The 25,222-nt window shown below is 40.9% G+C and overlaps 1 protein-coding gene and 1 long non-coding RNA gene across 2 annotated transcripts in view; one reads left to right on the top strand and one right to left on the bottom strand.

Moving 5' to 3' along the window:
* Window positions 1-24,399, top strand: part of LOC127432194 (uncharacterized) — a 494,148-nt gene extending 469,749 nt beyond the window's left edge. Inside the window, exon 3 of the long non-coding RNA XR_007895714.1 lies at window positions 24,262-24,399. This is a non-coding gene — a long non-coding RNA (uncharacterized LOC127432194). The remainder of the gene's footprint in view (window positions 1-24,261) is intronic.
* On the bottom strand, window positions 7,269-13,224 carry LOC127432179 (dermatan-sulfate epimerase-like protein). The gene has a single exon (XM_051683035.1). It carries the CDS (start codon window positions 13,015-13,017, stop codon window positions 9,373-9,375), a length of 3,645 nt encoding a protein of 1,214 aa, XP_051538995.1. The 5' UTR covers window positions 13,018-13,224; the 3' UTR covers window positions 7,269-9,372.
* Window positions 24,400-25,222: the final 823 nt, after the last annotated feature.

Raw genomic sequence — 25,222 nt, forward strand, 5'->3', positions numbered from 1 at the left:
TAATCTAACACATACAAACATGAAACAGGTTGGTGAGTTAAGTGAACAGAGTGACTTGGATGGAAATGATCTATATAGAGAAAAGGAACTTTATGGAGTCTGTAGACAAAACCTTAAGAACCATTGATCCTTCTTTGAGTCTAAATCGATTTGCAATCGGATTACCCAAGGATTTAAATAATACACCTGCACTTTCAGCAAAAGTCTGGAGATGTACTTGCATGTTGTCGTGTTTCCTTGCGTTGCTTGGTTCTTTGGCTCTTGTAGAAAGTTTGGGTGGTTCCGTCTATGTTTTTGGACCTCTGTTAAGATCGGGGATAGTTTGTTGTCTGTTGCATCTATGGATGATGAGGTGGCATCACGTGTGTGTCATAGTGCAGAGAAGAGAAGGGCTTCCTCTGAGCTTTACTCTGAGCCTTCCTGTACTTCTACATTGAACGGACTTGAGGGACAAGAGGCTACAAGCCACAAGGGCCAGAGCGTGGAGCTGAAGAGGAAGTGGAGCATGGAGAAGCCGAAGAAAAGAACTCAACTCGAACTCAGATCTCAATCTGGGGGTTGTCTAAGCTGGTTTTTAACCCATTCAGTTTGTTCACACCCCAAAGAGGCTCTAAGCCAATCAGAGGCTGCTTTTCAGAGTCACGTGGTCAACTTGTCTGTCCTTTTAAAAGTTGATTTACAATCCTTTATGTAAAGGATTCTTAAAAATTCCCGCTCTAAATAGTACGTTTTAACCATACATTTTATATCTTGGATACAACTGAATATATCAAAAATTAATTAACATAAACACTCCTGAAATGCAGAAAGAATTTCAATGAGAGTAAACATGCTTTATCATGAATAGTTACCATTCTTAGTAAAAATGACATGAAAGACACAAGAATAAATATTATAATCAATCTTTTGTCAGTTATAAGTGATTACAAATCACTACACATATTTTAAAAGGTACCTTGGCTATAATCATTAATTTGTCAGTTATAAAAGTGATCACAGGTCATAACATCATTTTCAGAATTATCTAGTAAGGCTATATATTGTGTACATTTTGGCCCAAATGCATTAGGTGCATTTTATAGGGTTAACTCAGCAAAGTACTGTGACTTTGTGTGAAATGTTCCTGGAGTAAGATGAGATGTCTTCGTATTAGCATCGTGGAAACATGAGGTCTGTGTCTTGGTAATGTGTTTTTTAGCATGTGACAGGAAATGTCTCATTTTAAGATATTTAGGGGACTTATTTTTTAGCTGCTGTTTGCTGAATACTGATCAGAGAGGGTGTCTCATGACTATTTTGGAACTTAGAAAACTGGCAATTGTCCAGAATAAAGAGTCACAGAACTGGCGTTGTGTTGTTCATTGTAATTCAGGCGGATTTGTGTTTAATTCTGTTTTTTTTATTGCCCATCACCTCTGCCCTTGAGCAGTCTTTTTGCTGAGGTGGTTGAGATTGCAGTGTCATGGACGACCATTAAATGTGGGGGTATTTCCTGATTTACAACATAAGGAAAGATCTTGGTGGTCCAGAGAGCTCTCATTGTTTTCAAGAGGTTGACACAACAGATATCACGGCCATAGCTGTGAATGGCTCCAAGCTGAATTTTCTCATAGGCCATCTTTGTGTAAATCTTCTTCTTTTTTTATTAAGTTCCTTCAGCGTGGAAATTAATATTTTCTTCTGCCCATGAGATACTACAGCCTTTATTTATTTATTTACAGATATAAACTGATAAAAGTATAAAGTACTGTGCAAAAGTTTTAGGCACTTGTGAAAAAAGTTGCATAGTGAGGATGTCTTCAAGAATAATGCCATAAATAGTTTTCATTTATCAGTTTACATCATACAAAGTCCAGTAAACATAAAAAAGCTAAATCAATATTTGGTGTGACCACCTTTGCCTTCAAAACAGCATCAATTCTCATAGGTACACCTGGACACAGTTTGTTTTGGTTGTTGGCAGATAGGATGTTCCAAGCTTCTTGGAGAATTCGCCACAGTTCTTCAATGTATTTAGTCTCAATTGCTTCTGTCTCTTCATTTAGTCCCAGACTGACTCGATGTTTAGTGGGGGGCTCTGTGGGTGTCATGCCATCTGTTGCTCCCTGTTCTTCTATTCTATTCTATCCTATTCTAGTCTATTCTATTTGCAAATGGAATGTTTGGGAGTCTAAAATTCATATTTCCTATTAACACACTAAAGCTGAAGATATAGATAACCACATTAAGACAAATGTTTTTTGAAACATCTAAAGTGCCTAAGATTTTTGCACAGTAGTATGTATACATAACACAAAATTAGTGGACATGTTGTTGGGCAAAATCTTCTGGGGCCTGATGTATAAACGTTGCGTTTGCACAAAATTGGCATTGAAATGTGCGTACGCAATTTTCCACGCACATATCGGGATTTATAAAAAACAAACAGTGTAAATATGTGCTCACCGTACGGACACTCTTGACTGTGAGTACGCACTGTGTGTGAACTGACGACACTCTTGACTGTGCGTACACACTGTGTGTGAACTGACAACTCCAGCTGGACAAATAATGAACTGAACAGACTGATTATAAACTCTGATTTTCATTTAATTCATGTAGTTAAGCACTTGAAACAGAAGTAATCATTATCAAGCCAATAGTAGGCTAAATTATTTTTATGTAACTAATTGAAAAGGCATTTAAATATAAGCTGTAATAGAGAAATATTGGTTTGGGATGTGCTGCGTTTGGAGAACGTTTCCGTGTCCTCATAGAGAAGGAACATACAGTAATTAAAAATTACAGCAAAGATTTCTTAGTCTGAGATATTTTCTGTTCTATTGCAATCATGTACTGAGATAAGTACAGCATCTGAATAAAGATTATCTGTAATGCGATGCACCTGACTGACGTGAAATGGCTCAGTAAAACGGACAGTAGCTATAAGACACACTGCTGGACACATTCAGTAGTCGAACGGACCATTGGAGAGACATGTGTCATCAGAAACAGTATGGTACAGCAATGCACATAAAATGCGCATCAAATGTGCTGCCTGCTCCACTTCATCCCGACCCTCATTGCGATGAAACCCCGATCTAGTCTAATAAATACACATAATGAAAAGTACATTTGCCATTGTTTTTTGAATATAAAATACCACTCAAATATAAAATCTTAGTAATCTGATGATATCAGACAATACTGCACAAAGAATTTAAATAATTTTCATTTTGTTTCCAGTACAAAATATTTAACTTCTCAATACCCTTACAACGATTTAAAAGGTTTTCTGAGAAGATTAGGTTAGATTTATGTCTGCAAAGATTAAAACATTTTGCCAAGGGATATTCAAAATATATTCTTTGAAAACAAGTTCATATCTTAAAAAATGAAGTTTCTTCATGGTGCATTATATGTATATATCTAACATTATATGTGACATTTACAGTCTTATCTCTTTTAATACAGTTTCTTGTACCGTTAAACACAGTAATCACTTGTTTGGATGGTGAAATGCATATGGTAATTGTATGCAGATGAGGATATGCATAGTAAAAACAGGCATTGTACACTTCATATATGGTTATTTTGGGGAGGAGATGGGGTGGGGAATGAATCACGTGCATGTACGCACAATCTTCTGCTATCAAGGATTTATTAAGGAAACTATGCGCAGGTTCCGGCGTACGTACAATTTTATTAATCTGAATTTTTTTGTGCGTATGCAAAATCTGACTTTTGTGCTTATGCACACTTTTAGGAAGAAATCTAAGCAGAGTTTTATACATGAGGCCCCTGGTGTTTTCCAGTGCACTTTGTTAACAATACGATCAAATGGGCAGATTCAATACATATCAAGCTTTATTGGCAAGACAAACTTAAGTGTACATTACTGTTAGATACTATACATACAAATCTAAAACAAATTGAATGCTGAAATTTAATTTGCTGAAGTTTAAAATCTAAAAAAATTAAATAAATCTTGCTGCCGTTCAGTCTCTATTGTGCACACGTTGGGTCTCTCTTGTGCAGTTTCGCTTTTGATACGGGTTCAGATGATAGTGTGTGAGCGTTTTTAAAAAAGTGTACAAAAGTGCACAACAAAAAGTGAATAAATGTATGTGCACACAAAAAAGAAAAATAAGTAAGTAAACGTTTCAGTCCATTGAGGACTATCTTCAGTGCTTAGAGCATCTTGCACTTTTGTACACTTGTATTGTTTTACCACTATGTATTTTGGATGTCTTTACTAAGACATTTTTCTCATTGGATTTTGGTCTTCAAGCCTCATTCTTTTTTAATCTGAATTGTTCTGGTGTGCGAATTTCACTTCAGTTCTTTAAATTAACATGAACCATGATTAATTAATGATGTAAAAATAATTATATATTTTTCATTGTTAGTTCATGAAACCTAATACATACCTAACTACTGTTAACAAATAGAACCTTGTTATAAAGTTTTACCAGCTGTATAATCTAAGATATCATCTTTACGACTTTAAAAACAAAGTGATTGTGTTATGACGTATTGTACATTATTGACAGCTACTTTTGTATTTTAAGTTGTTTTGATTTTACAGGTAACTGCAAAAATAGCCAGACTGTGAATTTATTTTTAATGTATCAATCACAGTGGGAGTGTGTGAGAGAGAGTGAAGTCAAAACTGTTGCACTAGGTTAAAATTATTTTTTTGTTTGTTTGTCTTCTGAAGCGATCTTATCGGTTTTGGGTGAGAACAGACCAAAATGTAACTATTTTTTCACTGTACATTTGCCATTGCAGTGTCTTGGAACGATCATGATTTCAAGCTCGAACACACTTCCTAGTGCTTGTGCATGCACAGAGCGCTAGATGGCGCTAGGAAGTGAAAATCATGATTGCCAAGGAGACTGCTAATGTCAAGATTTTAGTGAAAAATAAGTTAAATTTTGGTCCGTTTTCACCCAAAATCAATTAGATCGCTTCAGAAGACATGATTTAAACCCCTGGAGTCTTATGGATTACTTTTATGCTGCCTTTTATTGTTTTTTGGAGCTTCAAAGATTTGGTCACCATTCACTTGCATTGTATGGATTAGGGATATACACGGATAGTCGACATTCGGTTAATCGCTGAATGCGGCACTATTCGAATATCAAAATCACTATTGGGTTATTCTACATGGGCAATGGAGGTCTTCAACCCAACCCGAATTTGACGAGTTCCAACAAACCATTGGGTTTTCCAACCAGGTTCAGATACATTTTTCAAGTAGGGCGAGTTAGGGGCTGTTCAAACAATGCTTTTGTGTGCTTCTGCATAGTTTTTCTATATACTGTTAACACACGCAGGACAGATGTCTTTGACTGCACTGTTTTTTCTTTCAGCATCTCACGCAGAATATATGCATTTTTAGACACCAAGCAAAGTTAAAAAGAACTTTAATTTTTATAAATGCATCTCGAAACACCTGCGTTGTGTATCATTCGTTGATCTGCGTTGTGCTGTGTTCTGAAGAAGTGCAGGTTCCAAAGAGGACTTAATTGACTGTTACAACATTAAGCATGATTCCAGGTTGTTTTTCACCGAGCAAAGATTTAGCACTTGATAAACGTTAAGACAGTGTTTTTCCCTTTTTGCTCTGGTGTGCATATTTACGTACATTGATTGGACAAGTTCAACGGCATTTGATTTTAAACCATTTAAAAATCAAAACGCATCAAAGAGGTTTCGCTGCCTACACAGGCAGAGCATATATACAGACAGAAGTGACAGTTTGATTATTTTTGTTTGACTTTAATGTGATATTTCATCATTTGAAGATCTATGTATAGTCCAATTTAGGCTGTGCTGCTATTTTGAGTAGTGTTTGAGGAAATTTAATTGCGATAAACATTCTTTATTACTGCGTCCCGGTGAAAAAATTATTAACCATTTGTGAAACCTCACGCTTAACCAAATGTTAAAAATGGTAACCGTGCACATCCCTAGTATGGGACTTCAAAGAAAAATCTGCATTTATGTTCTGCAGAAGAAAGTCGTACACATCTGGGATGACATGAGGTTGAGTAAATGGTGAGAGAAAGGTTATAAATCATTCTTATTTTCTGTCAAGACACCAAACTTTAACAACTTGTTAAAGGGGGCCTGGGTAGCTCTGAGTAGATGCTGACTACCACCCTTGGAGTTCGCGAGTTTGAATCCCAGGGCGTGCTGAGTGACTCCAGCCAGGAGCAACCGAATTGGCCTGGTTGCTAGGGAGGGTAGAGTCACATGGGGTAACCTCCTCATGGTCGCTATAATGGGGTTCGCTCTTGGTGGGGCGCGTGGTGAGTTGGGCGTGGATGGCGCTGTGGATGGCGTGAAGCCTCCACACGCGCTGTCTCCGCAGTAATACGCTCAATAAGCCATGTGATAAGATGCGCGGATTGAAGGTCTCCGACGCGGAGGCATCTGAGGTTTGTCCTCCGCCACCCGGATTGAGGCAAGTCACTATGCCACCACGAGGACTTAGAGTGCACTGGGAATTGGGCATTCCAAATTGGTGAGAAAAAGGGGAGACATTTTTTTTTTTTTTTTACTGAAGCATAGAGATATGTAACCTCCAAACAGAGGAATCAAAAGAGCTGTTGTGAAAAAGAATATGATTGCAGGCTCACATTTAAAGCATAGAATGACAGCAGAATTACAGATACAAACAATGGTTTCTGGTTGTGCACATATTAAAGGTTCAAGTTTACCCAAAAAGGAAACTCCATCATTCTTTTTCTTAGCCTCATGTCATTTCAAAAGGACAAATGCATGGAAAAAGATGCAATGAATGTGCAATGAAAGTGAATGGTGACAGAGGTTGTCACTCACTAATATTCTGCCTGACATCTCTTTTTCTATCCCACAGAAGAAAGTACAGGTTTCAACATTGGTCAACACAAGTACATGATGACAGAATGTTTGGATGAACTATCTAGAGCTATCTAGGGATTTTTGAGACCGATACTGATTTTAGAGGGGGGAAAGTCACTGATTACCGATATGGTGGCTGATATAGTTACTTTTTGAGCTGGAATGAAAACAGACTTTTTCTGTGTGGATTGTGCATCAATATGACAATGCAAAGGAACTCAGCAGCTTGCTTTCTTAAATATTTTTATCAAAGAATATTTGACATTATTATTATTATACATTGTCAACAAATTCTAGAAATGAACACTGAGAAAATAAAGAATAAATAAAAATACAATAAATAGCTAAATAAACATCAGTACTGTATGTTCAGTATCAGTCAGTTGCTGACCATTTAAATAAAAAATAAAATTAAAATAAAATAAATAGCTAAATAAACATCAGTACTGTTTAGTATCAGTCAATTGCTGACCATTTAAATAAAGAATAAATAAAAATAAAATAAATAGCTAAGTAAACATCAGTAGTACTGTTTAGCATCAGTCAAATGCTGACTTTTTAATACCGCCAGTCAATTAGGGGCAGGTTGTAAAACAAGAAGCATTTACACCTGCCGAGTCAAGAGATAAACAGCGGCAGTGGTGTTACACCGTATTCTGCTAAACAAGTTCAGGGGAAACTTTTAACAATGGAAAACCAGACTTTTAAATATTACATTTTGTAAATGCAATGACTGAAATTGTTCGGTTGAAGTGGGTACCAAACTGTGAATCCTGAACAAAAGCGTTTGGTGAATACGTTTACACATTAGCTTCCACTCAGCTGACAAGGTGTGAAAGAAGCTACGTGGTTAGCTAGTTAGCTATAAGCTCATTGTCATGGAATGTAAAAGATGGACGTTGTTTATTTACTTTCCTGCAGTGCATCTCACCAAATAGGTAACAACGTAGCGTGAAATCAACACTCCACAGACACAATGCACCACCACACCGTTCTCTGCTGAGCTGCAAAAAGATTCTCTGATGCTTACCTTTCAATCTGCTATGTTACTGACTGCACTGACAAACTATAGCTGGCTAACATAGCAAACAGATGTGATAAACATGAGTGACACGGTTGTCAGGGACAGGGTTAACGTTATATTAGTTATATTGAAAAAGGAAAATTATGGGGTCATTGTTTATTAACTTTCCAGTTTGTATTTCACAAACTAGTTAGCAGCTTACAGTGAAGACACCGCTTAACTCCGCACTGTCTGCAGAACCACCGTCAGCTCAGCTCTGTAAACAATGGAGTCGGAGCGCGCTCTGCTGGACAAACTACATTATGACTCCAATTCTAAATCACCCCAAGCATTGTTTTCTGCATTATATGTTCTGAAAAAAAAATAGAACTATCCCTTTATAGAGGAGTTTAAAGCTTGATAAGGTCTTTGCGATTGTTTGATTTTGCAAATATAATGTTCACTAAACACTGTTTCATATGGGCAAACAAGAACTGCTCACTCACTGTCATATTACTCATGGTGGTAAGCAAAACTGTGTAATTTAGCATTCAGGCAACTACATTAAACACTATTTCATTGTTTTAGCCAACAAAAGGAAACGAAAAGAAAAAAATAGCTATTTTCCAAGAATATATGTGTAAAAGCAGTGCAGTGATTTGTCTAATTTGTTCTGTCATTGTAGAACAACAATCTCATCAATCACTGAATGATTAGGTTAGGCAAAAAAAAGTTACTCAGCAGTGGACTGCAGCTGGCTTTTCATGCAACAGTGAAATTCTTTTGGAAAAACTTTTGGACATGTGTCTATGGGAGGTCAGCAAACATTTTTAATGTTTTCCAGTCTGCGCATTAAAGAAAACACACTGCACACAATGGTTCTTCAATTACTATTTCACTGTTTTTGGTACCATACAACAACAAACAGTGTCTGTAGCATAATATCTAAGACAGTGAAAAAAGACACCTATGTAAACTCTGAAGATACAGTAGATAAGTAATAATGGACAGATGAATGTGAAAATGTAAATCATAAAGACACTTATTTTTTAAAGTGTTTGTAAATTATTAAATGTGACAATCTCCCATAAATAGCTATAGATACATTTATAGATAGTCTTTGAAAATAAATGCAATGCTAAAGCATTACAATTAAAATATATTTTGACACTGCAGATTGCATTTGGAGACTATAAAGCACAAAACTGCATTAGACATCAAAAGAGATCACGCCAAAGAGAGTGCTATAAGTGGCTTTGTTGGAAAGAAATAACAACAAAACAAAATACTAAAATAAAAACATAAAGACATAATTTCCTGAAGGCATTTTAATATAAAATGTCATGTGTTGGCTAGGACAAGATACCATTTTGAATTATAATCACAGATTTAAGTTCAATTATAGTGCCTGTTTCCATATTCGTATAGTGCATCAGAAATCAGTGATACAGGAAATCACAAATACAGGAGATTGATGAAAACAGCTGGCCAGCAGCTAATTATTTACTGGAACTGTGATACCCAAGTTGCCTCATCAGGAACCCACATGTGTCCTCGATGAGTCTGATATCTCTCCTTGGCATGTTCTGCCTCCATACATTAATGTTGGCTGCTGATATGTCCCCTTCATACATCAGGTTATACAAGTTTGTGGAGGTAGTGAACATGAGCTTATTCAAGGCTGAAGGCGATACAGGGATTCCCAGGAAAGAGTGTATCCTCTTGGCTGTCTCTTGAGGAAGATTTACAACATCTTCAAACCTGATTCGGAGATAGGACTCCTCAGGAAATGTTGCTGTGATTCTGAGAACAGCAGCGGTGTGAGCGAGCCACAGGTGAGCCAGCAACAAAACAGGATTGGTCTCTGAGCGGGATACAAGGTGCCACAACATCCTAAACTCCATTGAAAATGCATTTGGACACCTGTCTCTAACCATATCTTGTTTGAAAATAAGAGCTAAGTGCTGAGGAACATTCTTGAGGGAATACAGACTAGGTTTGCTGTTATACAGCATCAAATAGATCCATGCGCGAGGGTCCCTGACGACATAGATGGCCCTAAGAGAAGGACCGATAACTTCTTGGAGAAAGGGTAGCTTGAGAGCCCAGCTGCCACTGCACAGACTGAGAACGACACGGGCATTAGGGTAGTTCGCTGTGTGCTTCCTCAGCTCTCTTACATACTCAACATCCCTGTCTAAAGCAGCTTGTACACGTCTTTTCATTTCAGCCATCGACTCTCTTCTCCAAAGCCTCTTCCTCTTGTCCCAGGAAAGTCTCTGTCTTTGGGACAGTTTGATATGGCTGCTTTCATACAGTGGAATATTTTGCAGGAATATGTGGGTGTTGTGAACCAGTGAATGTATCCAACCCTGAATCATTTTGAAACGCCCTTGCTGGAATTCTGTCCTCGTCCATTCACAGGCATCTACTAAAGAGTCAAATTCAAACTCTGTCTCAGGTATATCCAAGTGTTCTGTAGGAATGCGCAGATAGACAAAGTCTGTGTTGTTGTAGAAAAGGTGTTTAAGGATGTCAGATCCAGAGCCAGGTAATGTTGTAATCACTACAGTGGGTAGAGGAACTTGATGCTGATCATAAAGCCTCATTTGCTTGCTAAGCTCAGGGTCAGTGGCAACTCCTCGCCACTTGACCCTGCACAGGAGCTGATTGCAACTGTTTGAGACGAACAGGAGCTCAGTGATCCACAGCATTAACACTGACAGCAATGTGTAGCGCATCAGTCTGCTAAAGCAAACATAAAACTTGCGCTGTAGGGTCAGAAAAATAATGGCCACACACAGTATTACCCCGGCTACAACATTTACGGTAAATCCAAAGTCAAACAGATGATTGTGTATTGTTGTCTGTTTGGGCACAAGCTGCATTCCTAAGCCAAAACGCATTATCTGATGTCTGTCTTCCACCTTTGCGTGACCCCCGAAGCCTAGATAGCTTGAACGTGCCTCTATATCTTTGTGATTTGTTACAATAGAAACTATTTTCTCAGTATCATTGATGACCAGAGAAAGTTTGAGCCCATTTTCACTGTTATCTATGAACCTACATTGGGAAACTTTAACATAAGGCCCATGCATGACATAAGCCATTCTACCCACTGAATCAGTAAAAGGAAAAGTGACATTGATAAACTGAGTCCATCTCTTTTTAAACTCTGCTGCCTGCTCTGCCTCCTGTATCTGCGTATCAGGGCTATATCCCTGACTATCGAACCAGAACATTTTGTAATGAGCATCCCATACATCCATTAATGCTCCATTGTACCTGTCCATGATCTTATGGGGCACATACTTAAAGTCAATGTCCAGGTTATGAAAGAACGCACTGACAGTGTTCAATGGCGAGTCGTTCCATTTCTCAACATGGTCAACTACCAGAAGAGTCTGTGAGTTTAGGAGAACCAGTGCTCGGTACACACTCCTCAGTCTCATAGCTGAAGAATACGCTGCAACTGCCTCCCCACTTACAAACATAGTGTCTCCAAGGGTGGAGGCAGCAATCACCTCTCCTGCAGAGTCTCCAACCCCTTTGTCAGTCCAGCGCAGCCACTTAGCACATTCCCCAAGTTGTCCTTCCCAAGGGGCATTACACTGGCTTGTTGGGGAAGGACTGAACACTAAAACATTGTTTAGGTAGCTGAATTTGGGGCCATATAAAGCCTCAGAAACAAATACTTGTCCATTAGGAGCAAAGGTAAATGAGTTTTGGTCTGGGTGCTCATGACCAGGGTTAAAGCTGTTCCAGCCATCCACCCATGAGTAAGGCTTAGCATGGACAATGTCAAATACTGCCCGACCACCTAGCTTTCCAGATTTAAATGAGACAAAGGTGTTGCCCTGGGCATTAGGTAAAGCTGCCCCATAAGTTACAACACCCCAGTTAGAGAATATATGCATTTTAGCTTGATTGTGGCCATAAGGGGGTTGCGGCGTAAGGTCAGCATTATACCAGATAAACTCTGTGTGAAGAGTCGTCCAGCGCTGGGCAACAGACTGACCCATGGGACCATCTTTGGGTCTATGCTTCCTTATTAGCTGTGCTAGCCAGTTCCCTGACCCATTTTTCATCACAAATGAATCTAAAAAGACTAACTGGCTCTCTGGTCCATAGAACCAGTTGTAGTTTGAGTCCCCTATGCCAACCGTTCTCTGAAACCCTGGCAACAAAGTGGCATAGTAAAACCAAAAATGAGTAAGTAGCCAGTTGTTCTGTGTGTTGTCTATGTTGAAGTGGCGCTGCGCTAAGAAAACATACTGCGTGACTGACTTTGCTGTGTAACTCCCGTACGCCACGCCCTCGTCCAGAGAGCCATCGACAACATGATTTAACAGAAACATTGTTTTCTCCATGTAATTTACAGACACCTGTTTCCAAACCATTGACTCCATGTCATCATGTGTACCCACAACTATAGCACCAGTCAGAATTGCTACAACATTAGTGGTTTGATGGTTTTGTAGAAATTGTTTCCCCCAGCCCCTGTACTTTGACATCTCATAGAGCTCTTCGGTTTCAGCACGTATTCTTTTTAGGTACAGGCCCCGGCGCTGTTCATCAAGGAATGAGTAAATAAAGTCAAAAGCATTAGCAAATCCAGTTAGCGAATGAGCTACTGGCACTTCGTCAGTAGGTGCACTGCTTACTTTCCAGTCCGGATATTCTAACATTTGGTCCATAAACCTGATAAGGAACTGTATGGCAGCGGTGTCCTCTGGATAAAGTAAACAGTAGAGAGCCAGAGGAGGGAGGTTGTTACCATAAATCTCATTCCACTTGCTGGTGAAGTCATCGTGCTTGGCGGGTGGCATGTAGATTGGGCCATTGGAGAGCATAGTCAACACTGCTGCCCTGATGACTTTAAAAATGTGGCTATGGGTTGTAGTTGACCTTTGTCTAAACAGTGGTACATCGTCTTGGCTAAAGTATAAGTTAGGATGAAGATTAGTGGCTCTAAGTTTCCGTAGCTCTGGTGGCCGGTTCTCTGTGAGCTGGAACTGCCCAAAGTCACTAAAAATATCTTTCTCTGAGGCATTAAAATCTCTAGAGAAGGCAGCTACCACTGCTAGAAGAGATGCTAAAAATATATGGCACCCTATGAAACTCCAAGCCACTGTCCACAACATATTTTTTCCCTTCTCAGTGACTATAAGACTCTTTTTCCACCTTTTTAAAATGTGGGTGGCCTCTCTCCACTTGAAAAGTTTACCTCATAATTTAAAGGCAATTTTTTATTTTTCTTGATATACGAATGGTAAAGGGTGCCCTTTTCAGTTGTTACGGATTTTTTGTTTTGTCCATAATTCACGTTAATGAATTTTCTTTGATTTCAATATTTGATACATTGAGAAATAAAAAATAAACATGTATGAGTGAAATTCCTGTACCTGAATAATTATAATTAGTAATCAAAGATTATTTATAACAATGTGAAATTAACATCATAACCCTCAGTCTGTTAAGAGTACTGAATTTACATTTAGTTAAGAGCTCCTATAAATGCTCATGTCCTTTATTCAAACCCTCACCATGCAGTTATCTGTAAAAAAATAAATAAATAAATACTTGGAGGAACTGAGGAAAAATCATGAGAAATGCAGTGTAATATAAGGTGTCATCAGTCAGTAATCCGTTCGTGTAAATGAAATGTCCAATCTAAATAATCTGTAATCCATTCATTCAGCTGAGCTGTCAGGTGATGTGGTTTCGATTGTGAGCGTATGAGGGGGCTTCTGCTCTCCTGGTCATCATCAACTCAATTTGATCTTCCATTCAATTCCAATCAATCCCGATCACTATCCTGTCCGATTATAACACTCAGTCACACCAACATGATCGTACATCAGTATCTGACATGTACACGAATGACTGACGTATTCCCAAGAAGCGCAATATGTTCCTTGTCTATAATATCCATCACACGACGCGCTCAAAACGATCATTGACCGTGTATTGTACACATATTCAAAGAAAGCGCACAAGTTAATAGAAATTTCGAGAAGAAATGAAGAAAAGGCACAATCCATGGCATCCTTAATAGCTAATATTTGAAATAATAATCCTCAGAGATAACATTTATGATCCGCATCCATCCGCTGGTTCGTGATTTAACCGAGTACTTTGTTCAGCGCGTTCTACTGTCTGACTGCTGCTCCGTCAGTGACACTGATGTTACCATAGAGACCGCTGACTGTAGAGGGCGTGCTCTCTCTCTCTCTCTCTCTCTCTCTCTCTCTCTCTCTCTCTCTCTCTCTCTCTCTCTCTCTGTTTCAGTTTTAAGGTGCTTTATTGGCATGACAAACATTTTTACATTCGTATTGCCAAAGCGTTTACAGCTGAGCAGCATACAAATAAAACAGTGCAAAACAATGTACATAAATAAGAAATATATATATATGCAATGTATTCTTGACAAATAATGTAAAAAGGATAATGATAAATAATAAAAATGTACAAAAAGTTTAAAGTTACACATAAAGGAAAAATGTCATACCAGCTCAAGTTGGTCAAGCTGGTTTTTGGAACATGGTAGCTGGTCGACCAGCTAAGGACCAGCTTCATAACCAACTTGGACCAGCTCATGACCAGCTTGAACCAGCTACCATTTTCTAAAACACAGCTACCAGTTTAAGCTGGATTTTTCAGCAGGAAAAGTATGTTGGAGATGCAGACTCGGGTCAGTTCACTCACTGTCCCTCATTCTGTGACAGACAGACACATATTGTGCTGCTATCACACAGCAGTCCTTGCAAATGTGCTGTGAATATGTTAATTTTGTGGTAAAATATTCCCGGATGGCTGCATATTTTCTGCATTCTGTTAGAAAATGCATCTCTTGATTTTGTTTTGATCACAGCGTGGACACAACCTTTCTTCCTGTGGCAGCCATATTTTCCTGTGTCTGCCTGTTTCTCTCTCTCTCTCTCTCTCTCTCTCTCTCTCTCTTTCTCTCTCTCACACACACACACACACACACATACACACACACACACACACAAGAGAATGCATGCATTAAATAAGAAAATACGTCCAAAACTGACAATCTGTAGCCTACCTACTATCTGCCCAGCAAACACAATTACATTGTAAAAAAGTTTTTCCACACTGTGAACAGGTCATGATACATTTTTAACCTGACGTATTTAATACGACAGATGTCAGGTTTTTTTCACATTATAAATAATATTTTCACAATGTTGCATAAACATTGTTATGATGTATTTAACACGTCCTCAAATCTCCTTGTGACGTTTAAGGAACCTATATTGACCATGTCCAGCCTTGGTTCTTCATGTGCCGTTTGTCAAAATTGTTTTTCCCTACTATGTTATATTGTAAAGCAAAGGTTTTACAATATGCCAGCAAACTATGTTTTAAAAACGTTTACCCCCACATCGTGATAACATTTTATCCAATACAACAGATGTTTTTCACGTTATAAATATGTATTTTCACAATGTTTCAGAAATGTCATTATGATGGATTTATCACGTCGGCACATCTCCTTGCAATGTTGTTAGAATCCACATACCATGTCCAACCTGGTAGCTATTACACATGCAGCTAATTTTTTTTTACCGCGTTATCTTTCAAAGCAGAGTTTACTACCAACAAATAGTACTAGTGAGAGAAAAACATCAAATATGGGACTGAAGTGATATATTTTTATATTTCTTCATAATAATTTGCAGAATTGGCATAGGCTACATCAGAATATGTAAATACGTTAAACAGAAAACAAATGTACTTATTACATTTATTCACAACATATAAAAAATAAAACTTTGCCTTAACACTTGTGGGGCAGTTGCTTCATGAATCTTTTTGTGCCTCAGTTGTTTTACTGTTTAGATTTTCCTGAAAAACATATACACTGTTTAATGCAGGCATCGTTTTGAAGGGAGGCATAGGCATATAATTTGTTTTGGAGGTTGTGATGGGTAGGTGATGGAAGGATATGTCTCCCACAATGTTCACATGAAAACTACATCTCTGGTTTCATGGTGCAACTTACCCCATATAGTCTGACAATATGCCTGGTTATTGGTATTCAATGAACAGTACCTTTTTTCCCGGCATTAATGGTGGAAATGTTCAAAGTTTTTTTTTAGACAAGATTTTATGGTATGTGCTATACAGAAATTAAATTGAGGAAATATTCACAAAAAGTATGAATACTAGCCCTGGTCTCCCCTATACTAGCAAACAAACTATAGCTCCCTATCTGTCACTCACTCGACGTTGTGTCGATGTAGTGACACTTGGGCTCACTCTTGAGAGCCCGAGACACCTCTGGTCTTTGATAAAAGGCCAATGAAAATTGGCGAGTGGTATTTGCATGCCACTCCCCCGGACATACGGGTATAAAAGGAACTGGTATGCAACCACTCATTCAGATTTTCTCTTCGGAGCCGAACAGTCATGCCCATTGAGCTGAATTCCCACAACTGTGCATTCACCTCTGCTGGATCTGACAGCGCATTTCAGCAGCTTCTCCCTCCTCTGCACTGGTGCACTGCAGAGAATGCCCCTGGGTGCTTCGGCAGAAATAAAAGAGTATATTTCTCTAAAAGAGTATATTTCTCTAAAAGAGCGGCACACACGGAATGTCTTTTTAAAGACGCGTCTTTTTAAAGATGGCTTTCCAATTGTATGTTATTCCTGGTTGCGCTCGTTATCTCTCACCTTCTGACAGTCACAATCACTGTCTTTCGTGTCTGGTCACTGCTCACGCGGAGACAGCATTCATGGATGGTCATGTACTCATTGCGAGGACGTGTCTATGGCAACGATGCGGGCGGCTCGCCTTCGTAAGAAAGCAAGCCACCCCAGAGGCTCCCCACCTCGGTCCATTTACCCACAGGTATGAGGACAGTGCAGCTAGCACTGGGGGCGATTTGGGGACCCCAATGGGACCACCTCTGCTGGGTATCCCCCCACGGACCTCCCATTCCCCAGCACGCTTGTCTGCCCCATTCGGGCTTCCGGATGAGTCTGAATGAGCTCTCGAGCGCAGCATCGGAGAGCGGGCCTCTGCTGGGCTCCTCCCTTCGGGGACGATTGCCCAGTCACAGGCTGACGCGGAGATGACGACATGCTTTCCCGGGCAGCCGCGAGCGTCGGCTAGAGTGGAACCCTCCGCTCTTCCCTGAACCCTCGCGGCTCGATGATTGGTTCCTGGGCTCACGGCGCCGCTCAAAGCCACACCCCGCCCCCGTTCCTTTCTTCCCGGAAGTGCATGAAGAGCTGACAAGGTCGTGGGAGGCACTTTTTTACTGCCTGGTCCCGATCTTTTCAGTTTCCCCGCCCTCACTACCCTCGATGGTGGGGTGGCCAAGGGCTATTTGGCAATCCGCCAGTGGATAAAGGCGCTTGCGGTGCACCTATGCCCACAGAGCGCCGCCACCTGGCGTGGGTGCCCAAAGCCCCCATCCAAGGCCTGTAGGTTTATGTCGTCTCTGACTGCCGAGGCCTATGGTGCCGCTGGACAAGCCGCCTCTGCCCTGCATGCCATGGCTCTCCTGCAAGTCCGCCATGGCGCTAAAGGAACTGCACGAGGGTAGTTCCGCCCCGGGATTGATGCAGGAGCTGCGATCGGCGACCGACCTCGCTCTCCGAGCGACGGAGGTCACGGCGCAGTCTCTCGGGTGGATGATGTCCACATTAGTGGTCCAGGAGCGCCACCTTTGGCTCAACCTGGTCGAGATGGGTGAGGCCGACAGGACACGATTCCTTGCTGCCCCCATCTCCCAGGCTGGCTTATTCGGCGACACCGTCAATGACTTTGCCCAGCAGTTCTCGACAGTGGAACAGTAGATGGAGGCTATCCAACATATCCTGCCCCGGCGCGGCTCAAGATCCCGCACCCCGTTTGCTCATCGCCAAGGGCATCCCCCTGCGGTGACTGCACCAGTTCCACCGAAACCCACCCCTTCGGCCCGGCCCCGGCGTGGAGCCCACCACAGGAAGCAGACGCCACCTGTCTCGCGGCCGCCCAGAACCCGTGAATGGCTTCAAAGCGCCCTTAAGATGGGCGACCCAGGGACGACGAAACCCGCTGCTCTGGAGCTGGTAAGCAGACCTCTCCATCTTTTTGTTATCTTTGTATTTAATTGTGCTGCATGCCCAAGTGGCTGCAGTACTCAAGAGTTCAGCAAGAGCGGTTTCCTTGTTCCCTGGGTCATGTATCCGGTGTGCACGGCCGTCATCATGACCACCGTCCACCACTCTATTTGGCAGGTTTGGCACCCCAGCGGCGGTCTCCCGCCCCTGAGCGCCCAGCTGTGGCACAAATCCGCCCCCGATGTGACAGTCTCCACGGGTCATGAGGACAGGCCTCTTCCTCCCCCGTCCCAGGCTGTTCCGGGGGTGGTCACAAGGAGCCAGGTAAGTGCTTCGATGTCCCTATAATCAGCACGGCCACGACATGGTGTGGCACCTCGAGCTCCACCCCGCCGCAAGGCCCCACCTGCTGGAACGTCCGACGATGTTGTCCCTTTGGTCCCCCTTGCGCAGAACTTGGAACTTGGACGCGTGGCTTGCGCTTTCCAATCCGTCGCGATGGCTGGTCCGGACCGTCCGACTGGGCTACGCGATTCAGTTCGCCAGGCGTCCGCCCAGGTTCAGTGGTGTCCACTTCACCTTGGTGAAGGACGAAAACGCTGCTACCTTGCGCGGAGATCACTACCCTCCTACGGAAGGGCGCGATAGAACCTGTCCCTCCGGCCGAGATGAAGAAGGGGTTTTACAGCCCCTACTTCATCATACCGAAAAAAAGGCGGTGGGTTGTGGCCAATCTTGGACCTGCGAGTACTGAACCGGGCTTTACACAGACTCCCATTCAAGATGCGGATGCAAAAACACATTCTGGCGAGCATCCGGCATCAAGATTGGTTCGCGGCGGTAGACCTGAAGGACGCGTACTTCCACATCTCGATCCTTCCTCAACACAGACCCTTCCTGCAGTTTGCATTCAAGTGTCAGGCATATCAGTACAAGGTCCTCCCTTTCGGCCTGTCCCTGTCTCCTTGCATCTTCACGAAGGTCGCAGAGGCAGCCCTTGCCCCGCTAAGGGAGGTGGGCATTCGCATTCTCAACTATCTCGACGACTGGCTAATCTTAGCTCACTCTCGGGACATGTTGTGCACACCCTGGGACTTGGTGCTCTCACACCTCAGCCGACTAGGGCTTCGGGTCAACTGGGAAAAGAGCAAGCTCAGAGCATCTCTTTTCTCGGTTTGGAGTTGGACTCAGTCTCTTTGACAGCGCGCCTCACGAACGAGCGCACTCAGTCGGTGTTGGTCTGTTTGAAGGCGTTCAAACAGAAAACAGTGGTTCCACTGAAACTTTTTCAGAGGCTCCTGGGGCATATGGCATCCTCAGCGGTGGCCACCCCGCTCGGGTTGCATATGAGACCGCTTCAGCACTGGCTTCAGACTCAAGTCCCGAGATGGGCATGGCACCGCGGGACACATCGCATGGTCATCACGCCGGTCTGTCACCGTCTTTTCAGCCCTTGGACCGACCTCTCGTTTCTACGGGCAGGTGTTCCCCTAGAACTGGTCTCCGGGCGCGTCGTGGTCACGATGGACGCCTCCAAAACGGGCTGGGGCGCTGTTTGCAACGGGCACGCAGCCGCCGGCTTATGGACTGCATTGGCACATCAACTGCCTCGAGTTGTTGGCAATTCTGCTCACCCTGCGGAGGATTCTGCCTTTGATCCAGGGCAAGCACATGTTAGTTCAGACAGACAACACGGCAATGGTAGCATATTTCAACCACCAAGGTGGTCTGTGCTCTCGTTGTATGTCACAACTCGCCCGCCGTCTCCTCCTCTGAAGTCAGCAGCACTTCAAGTCGCTGTGAGCCACTCACATCCCGGGCAACCTCAACACTACAGCGGACGCACTGTCACAACAGGTTACCCTCAGGGGAGAGTGGAGACTCCACCCTCAGGTGGTCCAGCTGATTTGGAGTTGATTCGGACAGGCACAGGTGCACCTGTTCACCTCCCAAGAATCCTCCCCACTGCCCGCTGACCATCAGCGGAAGGAAACAATGGCAGTTAATGGAAAAACACCCGTAAAACGATATCAAGCAAAACCTTAAAAAATGCGTTTGATCCATGCAGAGTCCCAGGAAAGCTGTATACAGGTCTAAAGTCAGCACAAATATTGCCAAATTTGACTTTCACTGACTTTTAAATATATTTTATCCATGATTCATCTCTGTATGCTGACGAATCTGATGCATGGCCATAACCAGCTATGAGGTCACCGATGTCTGGACCTCGATACATTTTTCATATTCAAAAATAAATTTTGATACTATGTACAACTGAACAAAAAAATAAATAAATAAAAAATAAGTGGTTGAAAACTCCTTTGAGTGTCTGCATGCATGTATAATTTAGTTTAGACAGTTGACTGGATTCTCTGATACTCTGATCGGTTGTCTGCAAATAGTACAAGAGTGTGACGAAATGGAGTTGGTCTCACTAATCTGACGAACCTGCTCTGCGCTTGCGGCGTGCTGTGGTTAACACAGTGCAAGTCGCGTGCGACCCATTTGAATTTGACATAATTTGATATAATTCTCTGTTATAAACAAATCTGGTATGAGACATTTAAAAGGCTCTGTGCTGAAGCTAGTTGAAACAAGATTAAACAGCCCGTCATATTAATCTACAGTGACAAGGTAAACAGGAAAACATTGTTCCATTCACAATGGTAATTACAGGCTTTTCATTCCACAAATCAGCACCCTTATAGAAATATACCTGACAGTTACTGTATTAACATTAACTGTAGTAGTAACTATGGTATTTTGCCAGAAATAGTGTATATATTTATAATAAATGTTAATATTATTAGCTTACAAAAATATTAAATATTGTATATTAGGGCAATAAAAGTCACTTTTATGGCAGTTGTTTTTATTATTTCTACATGTCTTTAGGATATTGTTTTCATTACAAATTCCATAGATTTTTATTTTTTTACAAATCATAATTACATCTAACCATAGTAAAAAAAAAAATTTTTACCTGTGATTATCACGATCTTACTAATACCATAATTAAACTCTGGATACTATGCACGAACAATGGTAAATTGTCATAAAGGCAACTACACGCAGAATTTAACAAAAAAGATTTAAAGCCTGGACACTCATGAATTAAGGATGAAGTTATGTCTTTTTCTCCTTTGTAAATATACTCAGTTCTAATGAACTTTAATTAAAAAAGGTGAATTAAAGGTACACTCGGTAACTTTTTGCGCATGTCATCTTGGACTTACAGTGACACCTGGTGGTGTAGATGCAGCATCATTCAAAATCAATATTTTTCAGTTACAGATACCACTGTAGAAATTCACTATTCACATTCAACCATGATTAATGTAATCCAAGAGTGAAAGTGTCCAAGAAAAAGATGGTTACTGAGTTTAAAAAGTAGTATTCAGCTGGTCATGTGATTCTAAAATGGCAGCCCCCATGAGGACGCCCCTGCCCCATGTAGAATAAAACAGCTTTTATAAGGTCACTGATATGACTAGAGTCCTCATCTCATGTGAGTGGTCATGATTTTATACATATATTTCAAAATTATAATTCATTTCTTTAGGAGTAAAACTTTTTTAAAGGTGAAAACATTACTGAGTGCACCTTTAAATAATTAAGAGTCTGGCAAAAGGAAAACAATTGATTGTTTTGGATAATATTAATATTATCTGAGTTAACATAGCCCTAGATAAATTAGTTGTTAATTAACTTTTGCTGATTTTTCTGTAGTTAGTATGAGTACATTTTGCTTTATTGTCAAATGTGCATTTCTATGAGACAAAAGTATTAATATAGTTAACTACATTTGCGATTACAAAATAATTTTAGTATTATTATTGGTTTCTGTCCTTTAATTTTATATTAAATTTTTATGTATATGTTGCGTTTGTAGGTGTAATTTTGTTAAAAGTCTTGACACCTCACCGTGGACCTCACTAATTTTCAAACCCTGGTTACGGCCCTGGTCTGATGTGTGACCGGCAAGTACACATGCCTACCGGTACATCACCATAAACATCTTTCATTCAGAACACATATTTACACATGTTTGTGTTGTTTTCTACTCTGATTTGGTCACAATATTACAAAACGTTTGTGATGATCCCGTCTGTAAGAGCTGCTTTTAACTCAAGAAGAATACACAGAAAGCAACCGAGGCATATTAGTGTATATGACTAATATGTTTACATTGTAGTCTGGCGGTGTGAATAAAGTCTGTGCTTCATGATCTTATTTTGTGTTGTTTATTGACTCACATTAGTATATACACATTAAATATATGTACTATATAGTCACATTATTGTGCTTTTTTATTTATTACAATGTGTTAAAATTATGACATACAGTTGTGCTCAAAAGTTTGCATTCCCTTGGAGAATTGGTCATATATGTACCATTTTTAAAGAAAACATGAGTGAGCAGGCAAAACACATTTCTTTTATTTCTTATGGAAATCATATTCAACTGTAGGTTATAACAGAATTGCACAATCATAAAACAAAACATGGCAACAAAGAAAAAAATGAAATGACCCCTGTTCAAAAGTCTGCATACCCTTAGTTCTTAATACTGTGTATTACCCCCTTTAGCATCAATGACAGTGTGCAGTCTTTTGTAATAGTTGTCTATGAGGCCCCAAATTCTTGCAGATGGTATAGCTGCCCATTCGTCATGGCAAAATGCCTCCAGGTCATGCAAAGTCTTTGGTCATCTTGCATGAATCGCATGTTTGAGATGTCCCCAGAGTGGCTCGATGATATTAAGGTCAAGAGACAGTGATGGCCACTCCAGAACCTTCAACTTTTTCTGCTGTAACCACTGGAGGGTCAACTTGGCCTTGTGCTTAGTGTCATTGTCATGCTGGAAAGTCCAAGAGCGTCCCATACCCAGCTTTCATGCAGAAGAATGCAAATTGTCTGCCAGTAATTTCTGATAAAATGCTGCATTCATCTTACCATAAATTTTCACAAGATTCCCCGTGCCTTTAGAGCTCACACCCCCAAAACATCAGTGAGCCACCACCATGCTTCACAGTGGGGATGGTATTCTTTTCACTATAGGTCTTGTTGACCCTTCTCCAAACATAGCTCTTATGGTTGTGACCATAAAGCTCTATTTTGGTCTCGTCACTGTGAGGCGCGTCAAGGTGTTATCGGACATATTGTAACCGGGCTTTTTTGTGGCATTGGCACAGTAAAGGCTTCTTTCTGGCAACTCAACTATGCAGCTAATTTTTGTTCAAGTATCGTCGTATTGTGCTCCTTGAAACAACCACACCGTCTTTTTCCAGAGCAGCCTGTATTTCTCCTGAGGTTACCTGTGGGTTTTATTTTGTATCCCGAACAATTCTTCTGGCAGTTGTGGCTGAAATCTTTCTTGGTCTACCTGACCTTGGCTTGGTATCAAGAGATCCCCGAATTTTCCACTTCTTAATAAGTGATTGAACAGTACTGACTGACATTTTCAAGGCTTTGGATATCTTTTTATATCCTTTTCCATCTTTATAAAGTTCCATTATCTTGTTACGCAGGTCTTTTGACATTTATATTCTGCTTCCCATGGCTCAGTATCTAGCCTGCTCAGTGCATCCATGTGAGAGCTAACAAACTCATTGACTATTTATACACAGACACTAATTGCAATTCAAAAAGCCACAGGTGGCGGGGGGGAAGATGGCATCGTAGAGCGAACACACATTTTGGCGAGCTCCCGTGACATTAGTTCAAATATTCGGTTAATATATACAGGTGCATCTCAATAAATTAGAATGTCATGGAAAAGTTCATTTATTTCAGTAATTCAACTCAAATTGTGAAACTCGTGTATTAAATAAATTCAGTGCACACAGACTGAAGTAGTTTAAGTCTTTGGTTCTTTTAATTGTGATGATTTTGGCTCACATTTAACAAAAACCCACCAATTCACTATCTCAAAAAATTAGAATACATCAGAAGAACAATAAAAAAAACATTTTTAGTGAATTGTTGGCCTTCTGGAAAGTATGTTCATTTACTGTATATGTACTCAATACTTGGTAGGGGCTCCTTTTGCTTTAATTACTGCCTCAGTTTGGCGTGGCATGGAGGTGATCAGTTTGTGGCACTGCTGAGGTGGTATGGAAGCCCAGGTTTCTTTGACAGTGGCCTTCAGCTCATCTGCATTTTTTGGTCTCTTGTTTCTCATTTTCCTCTTGACAATACCCCATAGATTCTCTATGGGGTTCAGGTCTGGTGAGTTTGCTGGCCAGTCAAGCACACCAACATCATGGTCATTTAACCAACTTTTGGTGCTTTTGGTAGTGTGGGCAGGTGCCAAATCCTGCTGGAAAATGAAATCAGCATCTTTAAAAAGCTGGTCAGCAGAAGGAAGCATGAAGTGCTCCAAAATTTCTTGGTAAACGGGTGCAGTGACTTTGGTTTTCAAAAAACACAATGGACCAACACCAGCAGATAACATTGCACCCCAAATCATCACAGACTGTGGAAACTTAACACTGGACTTCAAGCAAAAAGAAGACTTTGGAACACTGGGCAACAGTCCAGTTCTTCTTCTCCTTAGCCCAGGTAAGACGCCTCTGACGTTGTCTGTGGTTCAGGAGTGGCTTAACAAGAGGAATACGACAACTGTAGCCAAATTCCTTGACATGTCTGTGTGTGGTGGCTCTTGATGCCTTGACCCCAGCCTCAGTCCATTCCTTGTGAAGTTCACCCAAATTCTTGAATTGATTTTGCTTGACAATCGTAAGGCTGCGGTTCTCTCGGTTGGTTGTGCATCTTTTTCTTCCACACTTTTTCCTTCCACTCAACTTTCTGTTAACATGCTTGGATACAGCACTCTGTGAACAGCCAGCTTCTTTGGCAATGAATGTTTGTGGCTTACCCTCCTTGTGAAGGGTGTCAGTGATTGTCTTCTGGACAACTGTCAGATCAGCAGTCTTCCCCATGATTGTGTAGCCTCGTGAACCAAACTGAGAGACCATTTTGAAGGCTCAGGAAACCTTTGCAGGTGTTTTGAGTTGATTAGCTGATTGGCAAGTCACCATATTCTAATTTTTTGAGATAGTGAATTGGTGGGTTTTTGTTAAATGTGAGTCAAAATCATCACAATTAAAAGAACCAAAGACTTAAACTACTTCAGTCTGTGTGCACTGAATTTATTTAATACACGAGTTTCACAATTTGAGTTGAATTACTGAAATAAATGAACTTTTCCACGACATTCTAATTTATTGAGATGCACCTGTACTTTCACTCAGTGAAATCATTCTAC

This window comes from Myxocyprinus asiaticus, chromosome 41 (genome assembly GCF_019703515.2).
Source record: "Myxocyprinus asiaticus isolate MX2 ecotype Aquarium Trade chromosome 41, UBuf_Myxa_2, whole genome shotgun sequence".
Taxonomy (NCBI): Eukaryota; Metazoa; Chordata; class Actinopteri; order Cypriniformes; family Catostomidae; genus Myxocyprinus; species Myxocyprinus asiaticus.

Bases quoted from the DNA above. Each gene is read 5' to 3' on its own strand.
- LOC127432179 (XM_051683035.1), bottom strand. From the start codon at position 13,017: ATGTTGTGGACAGTGGCTTGGAGTTTCATAGGGTGCCATATATTTTTA.